Consider the following 15,792-nt stretch of genomic DNA (forward strand, 5'->3'; position numbering starts at 1 on the left):
TTATATTTAAATAAAATTTCTTTCTGAAAACATAGACTGACTATAGGGGTGGCGGCACAGATGCGCCCAGGTTGAGTGAAAGAAGCCAATGAGGTGTGAGCATTTTCCATGCATTTTTAATCAATCCTTCTGTAACTTCTATGTGCCTACAAATCATCTGGAAACCTTGTTAAAAGTTCAGATTCTGACTCAGCAATTCTGGAGTGGGCACGAGATTCTACATTTCTAGCAAGGTCCCAGGTGATGCTCTGCTAATACCCTGGGAATATAATTTGAATTGCACTGTTTTAAATCTCTTCCATCAGTGATGAGAGTATATCCACGAGAGCTGGCTACAGGAGATCTTTGGTCAATTACTCCAGCAACTTGGAAGTGGAAGAGATGAAATGCTGGCTTGTTTGAGTGGGGAGACAATTTTGCTCATTCAGAAATCGAAGGAGCTGGGGCGTAGGAGACTGTTAAAGTTGGATGGGTTGATCACAAGGAGTTTTATGTGCCACTAACATCAGGTTGTTCAAGACTGAAGAGGTAAGGACTTTTGAAGTGGTACTCAGGTTCCTGCTTCTTAACTGAAAGTGCGATAAGATCAGATTCGTTAGGAAACAATTTTCAAAACAGACTCATTTATTTTGACTAAATGAGGCTGAATGATAGTAGAGAGATAGATTCATTGTATCTTTTAGAAACCCATTGTTTGAGAAAGTAGAAAACCAGTTGCCTATGATTTTGCTTGCATCGTTGCTGAGATTTTAAATAATTTCCAGAATACCTTTAATGATACTGAATTATTGCCATTAATCGCTTTCCATAGGGAAAAAGAAACTAAATAAAGGCCTATGCTATTTCCCTGCTCCTACCTCCATTTTCCTTTTTTTTTTTTTTTCTTTTTCTGGTGGCATGTGGGATCTTAGTTCCCCAACCAGGGATTGAATCCAGGCCCCTGCAGTGAAAGCACTAAGTCCTAGTCACTGGACTGCCAGGGAATTCCCTGCTGTGTAACTTTAAGAAAACCACTTAAAGCTTTATGTTTGGAGTTCTCATAGTGAAAAATGGAAATCGAAGTGCTTGACTTGTTCCCTGTAGAGTACTTACTGAAATCAGTGGATTTTGAGGTACATTTCAATTGCTTAAAAAAGCAAAAGGCTTTACAATGTAATATTTTATATTTATTTAGCATATTATATGTGCTAAATAGTATATTATATGCATTTATCAAGCTATTTTATATATGATGTAAATATTCTGGCATATCTTTATAACAAAAATGAAACATTTCCTGTAATCGCAGCAGCAAATTAAATTGACCCTTTTTTGGATTTCACAAATCGAATGAACCTGACTAAAGTGTTTTAGACCTAATTTTTTTTATCCCTTAGGTAATAGTACTCTTGGATATTGATTAAAAATACAGTAATTTAATCCACATATTTAAAGACTTTTAGTTCTTTAAGGGATTAATGGTAAGTGAGGTCAATTAGTCAAGGGTGACCCTGTTTGAGATACTTTAGATTCTTTAGGTTCTTTTAGATTTAAACACATTTACTTTTACCAGAGTTTAACACGTATTCTAATCAAAGATATATTTTGACCCAAACTTGTGCCAAAGAATAGCAATCAGAAAATGTCTGAAATAAAACTGTGAATATTCAGATTCATAATTTGAAATGATTCAGCATAAAGTTTACTGTACTTTTCTAGGAAGCAAAGGTTTTTGTGAGGCAAATTAAATAGCAGTACCTTACATACTGGGGCTTCCCTGATAGCTCAGATGATAAAGAATCTGCCTGCAATGCGGAAGACCCAGGTTTGACCCCTGGGTTGGGAAGATCCCCTGGAGAAGGGAATGGCTACCCACTGCAGTATTCTTGCCTGAAGAATCCCATGGACAGAGGGGCCTGGCGGGCTACAGTTCATGGGTCGCAAAGAGTCAGACGTGACTGAGTGATTAAGCATGCACACACGTACCATATATGCTAAAATATAATAAATAATCTATATCCATTACAGGGTGGGAATCAAAAGCCAGAGCTCTACAGTCAAAGAGCTCTGATTTAAAGCCCACCTTTGGTGCTTGATTTGTAGTGTGGCTTTGGTTACTTAACTTTTCAAAGTTTCCGTTTCCTCATCTATAAAATCAATTTCACAGTATAAAGCTCATAGGATTACTGTTGGGCCCAAAAGAGATAATGCATGTGCTGTGGGCTGGATTGTGTTCTTGTCAAACTCCTACGTTGAAGTTCTAACTCCCAGTGTGGATGTACTTGGAGATAGGGCCTTTGGGAGGCAATTTAGGTTAAATGAGATCGTAAGGGTGCGGCTGTAATCCAATAGTGTCTTGGCCTTATGAGAAGAGAGACAGCACTCTCTCTCAATGCATGCACACAAAGAAAAGGTCATGTGAGAGCACAGCAAGAAGGTGGTTGTCCAGCAGGCCAGAAAAAAGGACTTGGAATGAAACCTATGTTGCTGGCAGCTTGATCTTGTACTTTGTTATGACAGCCCAAGCAGACTAGTATAGATTTGGGTACTGAGAAGTCTAGTGCTGTTGTAACAAAAACCTAAAAATGTGGAAGTGGCTTTGGAGCTGGATCACGGGTAGACACTAGAGGAGTTTGGAGATGCATGCTAGAAAGCTACATTGCTGTGAACACAGTGTTGGGGGAATGATGGATGTTAAAGGTCATTCTGGTGGGGTCTCAGGTGAAAATGAGAAATGTGTTGTTAGAAGCTAAAGGAAAAGCCATCCTGATTATAAATGGCAAAGATCTTGGCTGAACTGTGTTCTAATATTTTGTGGAAGGTAGAACCTGAAAATTGGATATTTAGCTGTGGAGATCTCTAAGCAAGGTGTTGAAAGAATACCTTGGTTCCTCGTGACTACTTATGATAAAATGCAAAAGGAGAAAGATGAAGCAAAAAAGGAGTTGTTAAGCAAAAAGAAACCAGAATTTAAAGATTTGGAAAATTCTCAGCCCACTCATATGGCAAAAAATGAGGAAGCTTGGTCTGGAGAGAACACCAAGAGAATGGCTGGACAATTGCTTCTTAAGTAGATTACCCACGATGTTAACTAGTCATCTCAGCAGAAGCTGGGAATAGAGTTTGAACCAAAGCATCAGCGACACTGTCCGTTTGGACCAAAGGGAACATGATAGGGCAGCAGAGCAATTTGGCTGCAAAAATGCTTTATCTTTCAAGAAAATGGAAAGATGATCTTGAAAGCGTTTCAGAGATCATCAGGGCTGCCACTCCCACCACAGCACCAGAGTGCATAAGCCTAGGAGGACAAGGTCACTTTCACCTAAATTTCAAAGGCAGGATCAGTGCCCAGCAGAGCCAGGTGGGCAGGGCTGCTGCTGCAGAGCCACGGGGGTGACAGTGCCACCCAGTGGGGCTGGAGGGTAGAGCGTCAATTCAAAAAAGATTATTCTCAAGCATTAAGATCTAATGGAATTTACCTTATGAAATTTTGCACATTTGGGGGACCTGTCACCCCTTTTCTCCTGATATCTCCTTCTTGGAATGAGAATATCTGTCCTATGCTTGCCTTGCTGTATTTTGGAAGCATGTGACTTGTCTGGTTTCACAGGTTCACAGCTGGAGAAGAATTTTGACTCAGGAGCAGTCATACCTCATTAGATGATATTTAGATGAGACTTTGGGCTTTATTTAGACTGTAGAGTTTATCCTGGAATGTATTGAAGACTTTTGAGGCTGTTGGGATGGAATGAATGTATTTTACATGAGAGAAGGTGTGAATCTGGGGGTGCCAGTGTTGGAGCACTATGAACTGAATTATGTCCCCCTCCCCTCAAATTCATATGTTGAAGCTTAATCCCCAAAGTGGCTATGTTTGAAAATAGGCCTTTAGGATGTAATTAAGGTTAAATGAGGTTGTAAGGGTGAGGCCCCAACCCAATAGGATTGGTGGCCTTTTAAGAAGAGAGATGTCTTTCTACACACACACACACACACACACACACACACACACACACACAAGGAAAAGGTCATGTGAGCACACAGCAAGAAGGTGGCTGCCTACAAGGCAAGATAAGAGGCCTCAGAATAAAACCTATGTAGCTGGCACCTTGATCTTGGATTTCTAGCCTCCAGGACTGTTGAAAAATACATTTCTTTTGTTTAAGCCACACAGACTATGGTATTTTGCTATATTGTCTGAGCAAACTAATACAGCATGTAAAACTCTTGGCATGTAGTAGAAATCAACTATACAGATATATAATATGCATACATACTGAATAATTGGGGAAAATATTTATGCCATCTAAAAGGACAAGCTGATTTCAAGTACTTTGGCAGGACTCCTTCAAATTATTATTAGTACTATATTATAAATTTACATAATAATAGTAACATCATAGGGATATAGCACATTTATTATATTTATAATTAATATTATTACTGTTAACTTAAGTAGGCATCATAGTACCTTAGCCCAGTGAAATGTTTTCACCTTAAGGCTCAATATGTACTTAAAAAGTAATATAACTAGACTTTGTTGAATCTATGTAATAATTTGTCATTGTGTGCATGTTCCATCATGCCCGACTCTTTGCGACTCCAGGGACTGCAGCCCATCAGGCTCCTCTGTCCATGGAATTTTCCAGTCAAGAATATCGGAGTGGATTGCCATTTCCTACTTTAAGGGATCTTCCTGACCCAGGGGTCGAACCCACATCTCTTGTGTCTCCTGCATTGGGAGGTGGATTCTTTACCAACTGTGACACCTAGGCTGGCTTAATAATTTGTAATTTTTACCAATTACAATAGGTCTCTAGTTTCTTTCTGTCCCAGCAGTCTCTCAACTTGACAAATCCTTAGGAGTGTGAATGCCCTCATTAAAAAAAAAAAAGTAAAGATAAAGAAGGCTTACTGGAAACTGTGACTAGCTAGATATAATGTGTGAGCAAGTTAGATTCCCCAGGCTTTTATTTCTACGAATGACTTGGTGCCATACATGTGTGTCCCAGTATATGTATATTTATATGTAATAGTTAAAGCTCAAATTTAGAACACCCATTGTTCTTTTGGAATTTTTCAGTAATGAAAGTTTATTCTTTCACAGGTATCAAGGTTACATTTATACATACCGAGTGTCCCAGACAGAAACAGGTTCTTGGAGTGCTGAGGTATAGCTATTTTATTTATTTTTGCTTCTGGGGGTATTGGGGAGCTGTTTGACTTTTCAATTGCTTTCATAAAAGAGCTGTCAAATCCTACATTCCCCAAATATTCCTCCAAATCAAATCACTAATGCTCTAATCCAAAATTGTTCATGGATCATTAAAAAAATTTTTTTGGTCCCAGTTCTGTTCAGCCACCATTGTATTGAGTGTCTGTCTGACTTTGGAGGAAAGATAACAAAGCTAAAGGATTGTGTTAAAGTTGTAGCACCTAGGTGAAATTTTAGAAAGTCTATCAAAAATATATAAAAGAATCAAATCTACAATTATTTACTAAATAATACTAACGCAAGTGGTTCTGTGGGGGATCAAACAACATGACTCCTGTTTTCTAAGAGCTTATAAGACCCTTGAGGTGATACCAAATGAATTCAACAGCAATGTGAGAGCCTGGCGTTTGCTGTCAGGGTGGATCTGGGTTGCACGTCTTGTCCACCCTCACCCCCTTTCTGAGAGGTCTCTGACCTTGGGTAGGTTACTTAACTTTTCTTTGAACGAGTTTCTTCATCTGTAAAATAAGGCTAAAAATAGTTGCTTACTCATAGTATTCATTTTGAAGATTAAATGAGATAATGCGTGTAAGGAAAGCTCTTAGCCACAGGCCTAAATAGCAAAGCCCTCAACAATGGGAATTCACCCAAGTTGCTGAACAGTGTGATTATATACAGTTAAGTGTTACACATTATCTATCATAAAAGTTTGAAGAATATAGGATTTTCCAAGTATTAGGGTAATCAAGGCTGCTCTACTTTGGTGACAGGAGTCCCTGCTGAGCCACATGAAAGGACAAGGATAGGTGAGAAAGAGAGAGAGGGAATATTATAGTAGCTTTCGAGCTACGCTCTTCAAAATCCTAAGGCCCTTCCATCTAGTACCTTGGAGTTGCCCAGGGGGTTATAGGAGGAGAGGAGGATGTGCGGGTATGCTTTGGGTCCCCAATTTGTCTTTAATCTGAGCAGCTCTTTATTTTGCTTAGCAAGTGGGGCTCTGAGAAAGATTTCATTAGAAAAATGGATTCTGATGGCTTTGAAAAATTTGAAAGTCACTGTGCCATTGCAAGAAATGCCTATAGAGTGGATCTCTTTCTACCTACCAGGATAGTATATTACCCTGCTGTCAAAATAGAGGTCTCTGCAATGGAAACTTCTGATTTCAAATGATTTCTGACTCTTATATAAAAAGTCTGTCTTTATAATGAAAGCACTTCATCATGAGCTGTTTGAAAATGTAAATGCTAATATCAACCTCTATTAATAACACATTCTATGCATTTAAGAAACTCTGAAGACTAGACTTAAAAAAATTAAAATAGCTCTAAACCTTTAAAGATGCATCAGTAAACTAGAAAGCACAAACTGCACACTACAAATGTTTTGAACTACTGAGATAAATTAGGGCAAGTTTTCAAACACGTTGTTGCTTTATACCAGGATAATTAATGCCATGATACTAATTAGAGGAAAAGCAGTACTATCTCTAATCAAAACTGTTTATACCTGTTTATTTAAAAAAATTCTCTGCATCACTGCAGAGATGATTGAATAGGAAATGAAATTTCATTTATTATGAGGAATAGCAGCATTTGATACATACATATATATGTGTATATAATTTGACCAGAAATAGCCCTTCTCCCTAGAGAAGTAGCCTTCTGCTTCTGAAGAATATTCTGTATGAAAAGGATCTTAAATTAGTAGGGTTTAGCTAACCTTTTGTTTTAATTCATTTTCTTCCATTTCAAGTACAACATCACACGCAGAATGGTACATGTTTGTGATCATGTTAGGAGAGAAAAGGCTTATTGAACACAAATGCTCTCTCATTCTATTGTCTGGTCTGACCCGTTTATCTAATAATATTGTAATTATCTGCACCAAGAGAGCAGAAGATTGGCATGTTTTCTCCAAAAGGAAAACAGTTAAAAAAAAAAAAACAAACTCTCGATTTATTTTTGAAATGCATTGCATTTTTCCCTATCTACTAAATTTGCCTTCTTAGTTACGTTTTTCTTAAGGTGAATATTAAACTAGTGTGTATTCTCAGATCTCATATCACCTGACTAGAAGAAATTTCTCTAGAGCATATCGAAGACCAGCTGTGATCCAAAACATGTTTCCATGGATAACAGAGATGACAGTATGGTAAATGTGCAAATTTGAACAATAGCTGAGTTCAGTGACAGGATGGGAGATGTCAGTGGTACAATTCTTGTGGTAAATGTATTTTCAAAATTGGGTAAATAACAGATATTTATATTGCTTTTTGGAACAATGCTTTAGTTTGCTACCCTGCAGGAAAAATCTTGACAGTAGCACTTCATCTTCTGTGCAAGGATTGTGCTAGAAATTGAGGTATGTCTGCGATTTGTTTCAAAGAGTGGAGTAAAATTGAACCCTGGATCCACTCAATTATGAAAGACAAATATGATGTGAATTTCTCATTTTAGATAGAATTTTAGGTTGTATCGTTGCCAAGTGTATTAATTTATCTCATGTGACTCAGGTTAAAATTTAGCCGAATTGTTAATTCAGAGAATTCTACAGACAGTCAGCCATCGTTTACTAATATGTACATTGTCTGTGGTACATTGTAAGAAATGTACTAACACCCTTCTGCTGACTTCAGTGCTTTGGGGCTTTTCTGGATGCTTGATCATCAGTAGATCAGTAGACGTTAAATAATTTCACTTATTGACCTAAGCAAAACATTATAAATTTGGTCACTTATCTGCCAGTGCAACATTACATGCCAAATTTCAATTGCTTTTTTACATCCTGTGCTATTATTCCTCTCTGTTAGCGTGGATAATCAAGGTTAACTACATATAAATCCCCATAAAAAAGATGCTTCTGTTGATAAAAGGTTTTACAAGCCACAAGAACAGGTGAAAAAATGTGTGGTTTGAAATCTTTCCATACTGGGGGAGTGTATAGTTTCTCTTCTGGTCTGTGACTCTAACCTCAGTAGAACCTGTTTGGTCTAGTCCTAATCTGAGAGGAAAGGCACTGGGTCCTGGGATCCAGGGCCAATTCTGCCTCTGGTTATCTGTGTGACTTGGGCAAGCTGAATTATCTCCTTGTATTTTCATTTTCTTATCTGTCAAATGGGAGTAACCAAATCATCCAAGAACAGCCAGTCTGTCAAATAGTGGGGGCAAGAGATGGGAAAGGGCTTTGAAAATGAAAAAGTACTCTAAGGAAGACACAAGAAGGTTATTTTGTGCCTACAGCTTGCCTTTGCCATTTGGAGATTCTATCCTGAAGCCAAGGAACTCTAGGACTTCTGTAAGAGTCCAGGGAATTTTGGACTCCTGTAAGAATGGCCATGTTCTTTTGGATGAGGGTTCAATAGAATTCTGGAAAGGCGTTTTGACCATAAGGGTGGAGCTGAGTGAGAGAGTATTGTACGTCTACTGAGTAGCTGTGTGGGCCTCTGAGTGGACACTTAAATAAAACTATCAATAAAGAGAACTTTTTCAGTGTTTTAAACGAAAAACTACCCCACTGTAGGAAATGGCCAAGAGTTACAGTGGATAGTGTGTTACCTTCAGCATTTAGTCTAGTTGACGGAAGTCTGTCTGCCAGCCTTCCTGTTTTCTCATTAAATGCTAACAAATGAACAGCTTCCACCTCAAAAATTTTCCAGATGGAAGAGCTGAAAAACAGCTTTCTAAAAAAAAAAAAAACAAAAAAACCTGGTCATTGTTCAATCGCTTATAGCAATATTATTTTATTTTATGTAAAATGACAGTTTTGAGCTGATGCCTAAAGCTTGACTCATAAGCTTTTGCAGGAAATTGTTGTTGATTTCAAGTAGTGTCTTTACAAGATAATTGATGTCAGGAAAGGAGTACATTTTAATAGTCACCTGCAAATAATGATCCCTTCAAAACCAACCAGATAAATAAATAAAGGTGACCTCAGAGAGTCTTTCATTTTCATGTCATAGAGAAAACCTTGTCAAGTGAAGTGGTGATGGAGAGAACAATTTGGGGGAGGATAGGGAAGTTTCCCAAGCAGGAAAAAATTGAATGTTAAGGATGAGGCAGGACAGATTGTGGAGTCAGAGTACGAGGACTAGCCAGCCCTGCATTTAAAATGCAATTTTAAATTTCCTGTGTAGCATTTTACATTGTAGAATGATGACAGGGAAAATGGGTGCTTGTTTTGTTTGCTTTTAAAATTTTTCTTGGTTCTTTAGGCTTTTTATTAATGACCTATAGGATCTGTGTTTTTTTCACCCTGTTTAATTTCATCCTCTTCGTTGGTGAATTCATTGTGGGTAATGGCCTGTATACCCTTAGAGGTTTGGGATGTATGAAGGGTAGCAGGTGGGAAGGGCAGGGTGATGAGCAGGGGCTTGTACAAACTAATACCACCCTCGGGAGAACTGAAATGACAGCTCATTAGCTCCTCTTGCAGGGCAGTTCAGCCAACCAAAGTGAGCTCTTCTAGAATGTTGTTTTTCCCGCTTCCTTCTGTTTTCAAATATTTGAATAAATTACACAAATGTCACCTCTCTCAGCATCCCTTACACATTTTGTAGGCCCTTTTTGTAGAATTACGAGGAAGATGAATAATCTGCTTGACCTTTTATTTTCCAGACAGCACCGGGGGTACATAAAAGATTTTTCCGGAAAATAAAAAATCTCATTTCAGCATTTCAGAAGCCAGATCAAGGTATTGTAATACCTTTGCAGTATCCAGTTGAGAAGAAGCCTTCAGCTAGAAGTACACAAGGTGCTACAGGTATGGTTTACTGTCCTTCTTTGATGGGCTTTGGAAGCTCAGGGCTATGAGTCGACCCTAGTCATAAACATACAGTTCTGTAAGAAAAATCCAAACAAGGAGATCAAACCAGTCAATCCTAAAGGAAATCAACCCCGAATATTCATTGGAAGTACTGATGCTGAAGTTCCAGTACTTTGTCCACCTCTTGCGAAGAGTCGACTTATTGGAAAAGACCCCGATGCTGGAAAAGATTGAGGGCAGCAAGAGAAGAGAGCAACAGAGGATGAGGTGGTTGGATGGCATCACTGACTCAAAGGACATGAGTTTGAGCAAATTCTGAGAGATAGTGAAGGACAGGAAAGCCTGGCGTGCTGCAGTCCATGGGGTCACAAAGAGTCGGATGAGACTGAGCGACTGAACAACAAAGAAAAATGCAACGAGAAAGTAGATGGAGCCGACACCCCAGCTGAGGGGAGGCTGTTCCTATGCTATTGGATTTCCACATGCTATAAACTTTTAATAAAACTTTGCGGAAATATAAAAAATACTATGAGCCCACAACATTTTCATCTCTCTTTTCCCGTCTTGTTTTCCCAAGCCTGTTTTGTGGCTCCATAAGTACCATTTCACTTCACGAATTCAGACACAAATCATTTGAAATGACAATTCTGAGAACATCTGGGTTTGTTCTTTACCTTTGCTTAGCAGATAGTGTTCTCCCTTCAAGGGTGGAAAGGCTAATGTTAGGTTGGTCCACGCGATCCTGATTTCTGGATTTGTGACGCTTGAATTAATAAAATTTTATTGTAGCAAAGGAAAGGAGGTTAGTCAACTTTATTATTCCTCTAGTGCAAATTGTTAAATCTCTTGAGCAAAGCCATTTTAATGGATATGTAAAGCTAATGACCGAACACTAGCCAATGTCCTCAGCTGTCAGATTTGTGATAGCTGACATCTATTGAAAGGGGTTAATCATTTGTCTGAAGTAAGAGGATACGTGTTGATTGAAACAATAAATATTTATGATAAAATGAAATGAGTTGTTATTTCCGTTTTTGACAGGACCCAAGCTCAGGCATAAACTGACAATTAGACTCAAGTGGTGAATTAAATTGAGTAGTTAGCTTTTTGAAAAGAAATGTAAATAGAACTCCAATTTACAAATTGGCTCGGTATTCTACTCTCTGTAACAGTTTTGAATACTAGTTGCTTGAGCTAGATCATGGGATTTTATCTTTGTGAACTTTATAAAGTGGGAAATTTTATAAGTTTGAGTTAACTTGTAATTTTAATAGCTTGTAAATTTATCTTTCCTTGATTTTGTTATTGTTTTTCTTTAGGAAGAAGAGACGATCCTGATGTCTTCCTGAAAACACCATGAAGAAAAGGAAAACACACCTTGTACTTTATTTTCAATAATTTAAATATATGCTAAGTCTTATATATAATAGATAATATAGTTCAGTGAGCTACAAATGTATTTCTAAAAACCATCATAGCCCTGTAATGGAAGCATCTAGCATGATGTTAAAGCTGAAATGGACTTTTCGGATAATGAGGAGCTTTGAAATGAGGATTGGGGAAAAATAATTCCACAGATTATTTTCATTTATTATATTTACAAATGGGAAACGATTTAAAAAATAATGATACTTTATAAAAGATTAATGTCATTTCTTGCCAAATATAAATAAAAATAATCCTCAGTTTTTCTCAAAAGCACCATTTTTAGTGAAATATTATTTGATAGCTACTGATTTGAAAGTGTCTTGCTTGATTATATGGCAGGAAGCTGGTTCGTGTCCTTCATCTTTGTCACGTGGGGTTCTGCATTAGGTATGATGCTCTCCACTAGCTATGATGTTGTAGGCTCTTTGGGGATTTTTGAAGCTATGCCCTGTGTGTTGAAAACAAGTGCTAAACAGTGAAGAATTTCTCTTTAATTCTGAAAGCAACCTTCTTGCCTAGTCTTACCTAGTGTTCTGATGTTAGACAGTAAAATCCACAGACCAGTCTGGAGTTTAAAAATCTTATACTTTAAATTACGCTCTAAATGTTTATTATATTTGATGCTATAGAATTGAAATTATATTACAAATCCAATGAAGTGGGCTTTACTTTTTTTCATTTACCTCTACCGCAGTAGTTGCCACTCCATGTAAAACCTCATTTTGAAAGGGAGCTTTAGCAGTTGCGGCTCATTGGCCGTGGCTCGTGAGCAGCTGAGTTACAAGCCGTCTTCTATGAGGTGGCCAGACAAGGCCATCAGAAGTTTACAGGTGACATTAATTTTTAACAATTCCAAGTGATTGCAACCTAAGTGAGAGCCAAGATTTTACACAGTGATGGCTACTGGTATTTTCTTCTCACATTTATATTTTCACGACTCTTGCAGTTCGATTATATGTCAAGTTGCTTCAGGGCTCAGAGAATTCATTCACTCAGCAAACACAATAGGTACCCGTGTGGAGAAGTGAGAACACCTGGCCTCCCTGGTCAGGCAGCCCCTTGCCTAGTTGGACAAGAAAACAGTCAATAAAAGATAACAAAGAAAGTAACAATAAAAACCAAGAAAGTAACAATAAAAGTTGATAAGTACATGGTAAGTGAGGGTCCAATGTGTAGGTGGATTTGTCTTTTTTCTAAATGTTCTACTCCATTTATGGTTATAAAATATTGGATATTCCCTGTGTTTTACAATATATCCTTGTAGCGTATTTTATACAGAATAGTTTGTACCTCAATTCCCTACGCCTTTATTTCCCCTCCCCCTCCCTCTTGTCATTGGTGATGACTAGTTTGTTTTCTATACCTGTTTGCTTTTTTAATTTTTAAATTCACTAATTTGTTGTATTTTTAAGATTCTACATATGTGACCCCATATGGTATTTGTCTTTCTCTGACTTGTTGCACTTAGCATAATACCCTTTAAGTACCCATGTTGCTGCAAATAACAACATTTCCTTCTCTTATATGCCTGAGTAGTATTCCATTGTATATATACTACATCTTCTTTATCCATTAATCTGTTGATGGACAGGTTGCTTCCATAGCTTGGCAATTATAAATAATGCTGCTCTGAACATTGGGGTGCACATATCCCTCGAATTCGTGTTTTTGTTTTTATTTGGATATATACTCCAAAGTGGAATTGCTGGATCATATGGTAGCTCTATTTTTAGTTTTTTTTGAGAAACCTCCATATTGTTTTTTCACAGTTCAGTTCAGTCGCTCAGTCGTGTCGGACTCTTTCTGACCCCATGAATCGCAGCATGCCAGGCCTCCCTGTCCATCACCAACTCCCGGAGTTCACTCAGGCTCATGTCCATCGAGTCGGTGATGCCATCCAGCCATCTCATCCTCTGTCGTCCCATTTTCCTCCTGCCTGCAATCCCTACCAGCATGAGTCTTTTCCAGTGAGTCAACTCTTCGCATGAGGTGGCCAAAGTACTGGAGTTTCAGCTTTAGCATCCGAAGAACACCCAGGGACTCCACCAATTTGCATTCTCACCAACAGTGTATGAGGGTTCCCTAGGTAGAGCTGTCTCTAAAGGCAGAATGTGTTAATCCAAATATTTCAGCCTATAGTCCATAGGAAAAAGCAAAGTTTCTGTGTAAACTAGTAACTTGGAGTTCTGTGTTCTTCATGTGAGGTGGTGAGCTTGGTTAATAATTAGTGACCTGCTGAGACACAAAGCTACTCTCTCTGTTGGCAAGGTCTGGTTTCTGAGCATTTAACTTGGATGCTATGGGATTGCAAAGGTGGAATATGGCCACAATGATGTATTTGTGTGCCAGTTACCATTTCTAGAAGTAAAAGCATCACTTTAATTTGTAACGGAATTAAGAAAGCTGACTTTCAATATAAAATGCATATGTTTAAGTACTTTTAAAATATTTGTAGCTTGGGTTTAAATCTTAATAGGTATAATTAATTTTTACCCTAACTTGTTCATTCTGGAATAATCCTAAAAGTATGAATTGTTTGCATGTTCCTTTACCAGAGTCTTTTTTGAAAAAACTTTTTTTTGGAATCATCTATGGTTTATCCTATTATAATAAAGTATTTGAAAGCTTTATTTTCCTAATTTGTCTTAAAATAATCCTTTCAAAAATATTCAAAGATAGGTGCTATTGATATACTAAATAAAGCATTGATGAAGTTCATCTTTTCTTATTGGACTAATTCACTGAAAAAGGTAAGTGCTTTTCTGATTTTGCTACTGTCAAATTTTACAGTTGATGTGCCTACCCACTGTCTTCTTTTGCTGGCCTTTTATTCATCGTTTTTTTTTTTTTTCCACTTTTTCTTTCCTGGCATGAGCATGCTTGCTATTTCCCAGTATATAATAGCTTGCACCTTTACAGAAAGGTCATATCCTTGCCATATCTAAAATATTGCCATGCTAACATATACCTATAATATGCTGAGTACAGGCAGAAAAATGCACATATATTTCTACATGTACACCTTTCTTCAGGGGAAAAAAAAGTGTGTCAGCAAGCCCACGAGGAACATGACAGTTTATCAAATACTTGTTCATTTCCTCTGAAATTTGTTCTTAAGGTCAGTAGGAAGACAAGCTTAGATAATTGTCCATTTGGCTGTTGCAGGCAGGGAAACTTTGTGGTAGTACATAGGGAGAATATGCCTATATTAACTCTGATTAACTCTTCTGGTATAAATCGAGGGCTGGGTTTAAGATATTATGTGTGGTAGAATGGATAGAGATTTTAAAATGTGAGAACCAGCTTTAAAACCTGTTAAGAATGTTTAGATGTCAGCTTATGTTTTATTTGATTCACTTTATTGAGTTCAGAATCCAAAGTCTATTAATAATAAAACTCAGATTTGCCCTTGAGCATGTCAAGGTTATGAGATGCCTAGTCTTCCTGTTAGTGGGCTATAAATTCAACTTTGGTGACTATGTTTGCCCTTGCAGTAAATGGGGCACCATAATTTTGCAGTTTGCACTCAGGGTGAAGTTAAACTGCCCAATTTGGACACTTTTATAATTTGGGCTCATTGGCCCAACTTGTAGTAAAAGGCTGGAATTTCATCATTAGGTCATTTGCTTTTTAAATGAATGTTTTTATGTGGAAAGAATATAACAAACCTGATCGACTGGAGAGAGCCCATCAAAGTAACAAATGAGACTTGAATTTGCTTTTCGGCTTTGTCACTGATTATGCCAGTGATGTACAGTAAGTCAGTCTGTTGCTAGTATCGCATTTGCCAAATAGGAATAAATAAATTAAATACATTCACAATAGTAATATTACCAAATGTTTAAATAGCATTGATATTCAAAGATCTCTGAAAGCGAGGGTGACTAGGAAAGAAACATGGAGAAATCCCTTATTTCCTTTATAATTCTCTCAATGTACAAGCTCTGCTTTCTTTTTGAACTGAGGGTAAGATGCGTAGGTTGAAAAAACAATCTCCAGATGACACTAATATATCCAAGCTACACTCCCCACCCCCATTGCTTTTTTTGTTGATTGGTTGGGTTGAAACAATCAAGATTGTCTTCTGTTCTGTGAATCTTTTCAAGGTATCTCTATATATTGGTACTCTTGCCTGGAAAATCCCATGGATGGAGGAGCCTGGTAGGCTGCAGTCCATGGGGTCGCTAAGAGTCAGACACAACTGAGCGACTTTACTTTCACGCGTTGGAGAAGGAAATGGCAACCCACTCCAGTGTTCTTGCCTGGAGAATCCCAGGGATGGGGGAGCCTGGTGGGCTGCTGTCTATGGGGTCGCACAGAGTTGGACAAGACTTAAGCGACTAAGCAGCAGCAGCAGCTATATATTGGTGAATAAAAAAGCACAGGACATTTGAGAGTGGTGTAAATTC

At 37.9% G+C, this 15,792-nt stretch overlaps 1 protein-coding gene across 2 annotated transcripts in view; it reads left to right on the top strand.

Annotated features, from left to right (window-relative positions):
- SH2D1A (SH2 domain containing 1A) overlaps window positions 1-14,011 on the top strand; it is a 121,705-nt gene extending 107,694 nt beyond the window's left edge. The window contains exons 2-4 of one of the 2 annotated variants that reach the window (XM_059883523.1): window positions 5,087-5,150; window positions 9,808-9,952; window positions 11,275-14,011. In XM_059883523.1, the coding sequence (XP_059739506.1) occupies window positions 5,087-5,150; window positions 9,808-9,952; window positions 11,275-11,315 (250 nt within the window). In that variant the 3' untranslated portion in view covers window positions 11,316-14,011. The remainder of the gene's footprint in view (window positions 1-5,086; window positions 5,151-9,807; window positions 9,953-11,274) is intronic. The other variant, NM_001034733.2, reaches the window with a different exon arrangement.
- The last annotated feature ends 1,781 nt before the right edge of the window (window positions 14,012-15,792 follow it).

This window comes from Bos taurus, chromosome X (assembly GCF_002263795.3).
Source record: "Bos taurus isolate L1 Dominette 01449 registration number 42190680 breed Hereford chromosome X, ARS-UCD2.0, whole genome shotgun sequence".
Lineage (NCBI taxonomy): Eukaryota > Metazoa > Chordata > Mammalia > Artiodactyla > Bovidae > Bos > Bos taurus.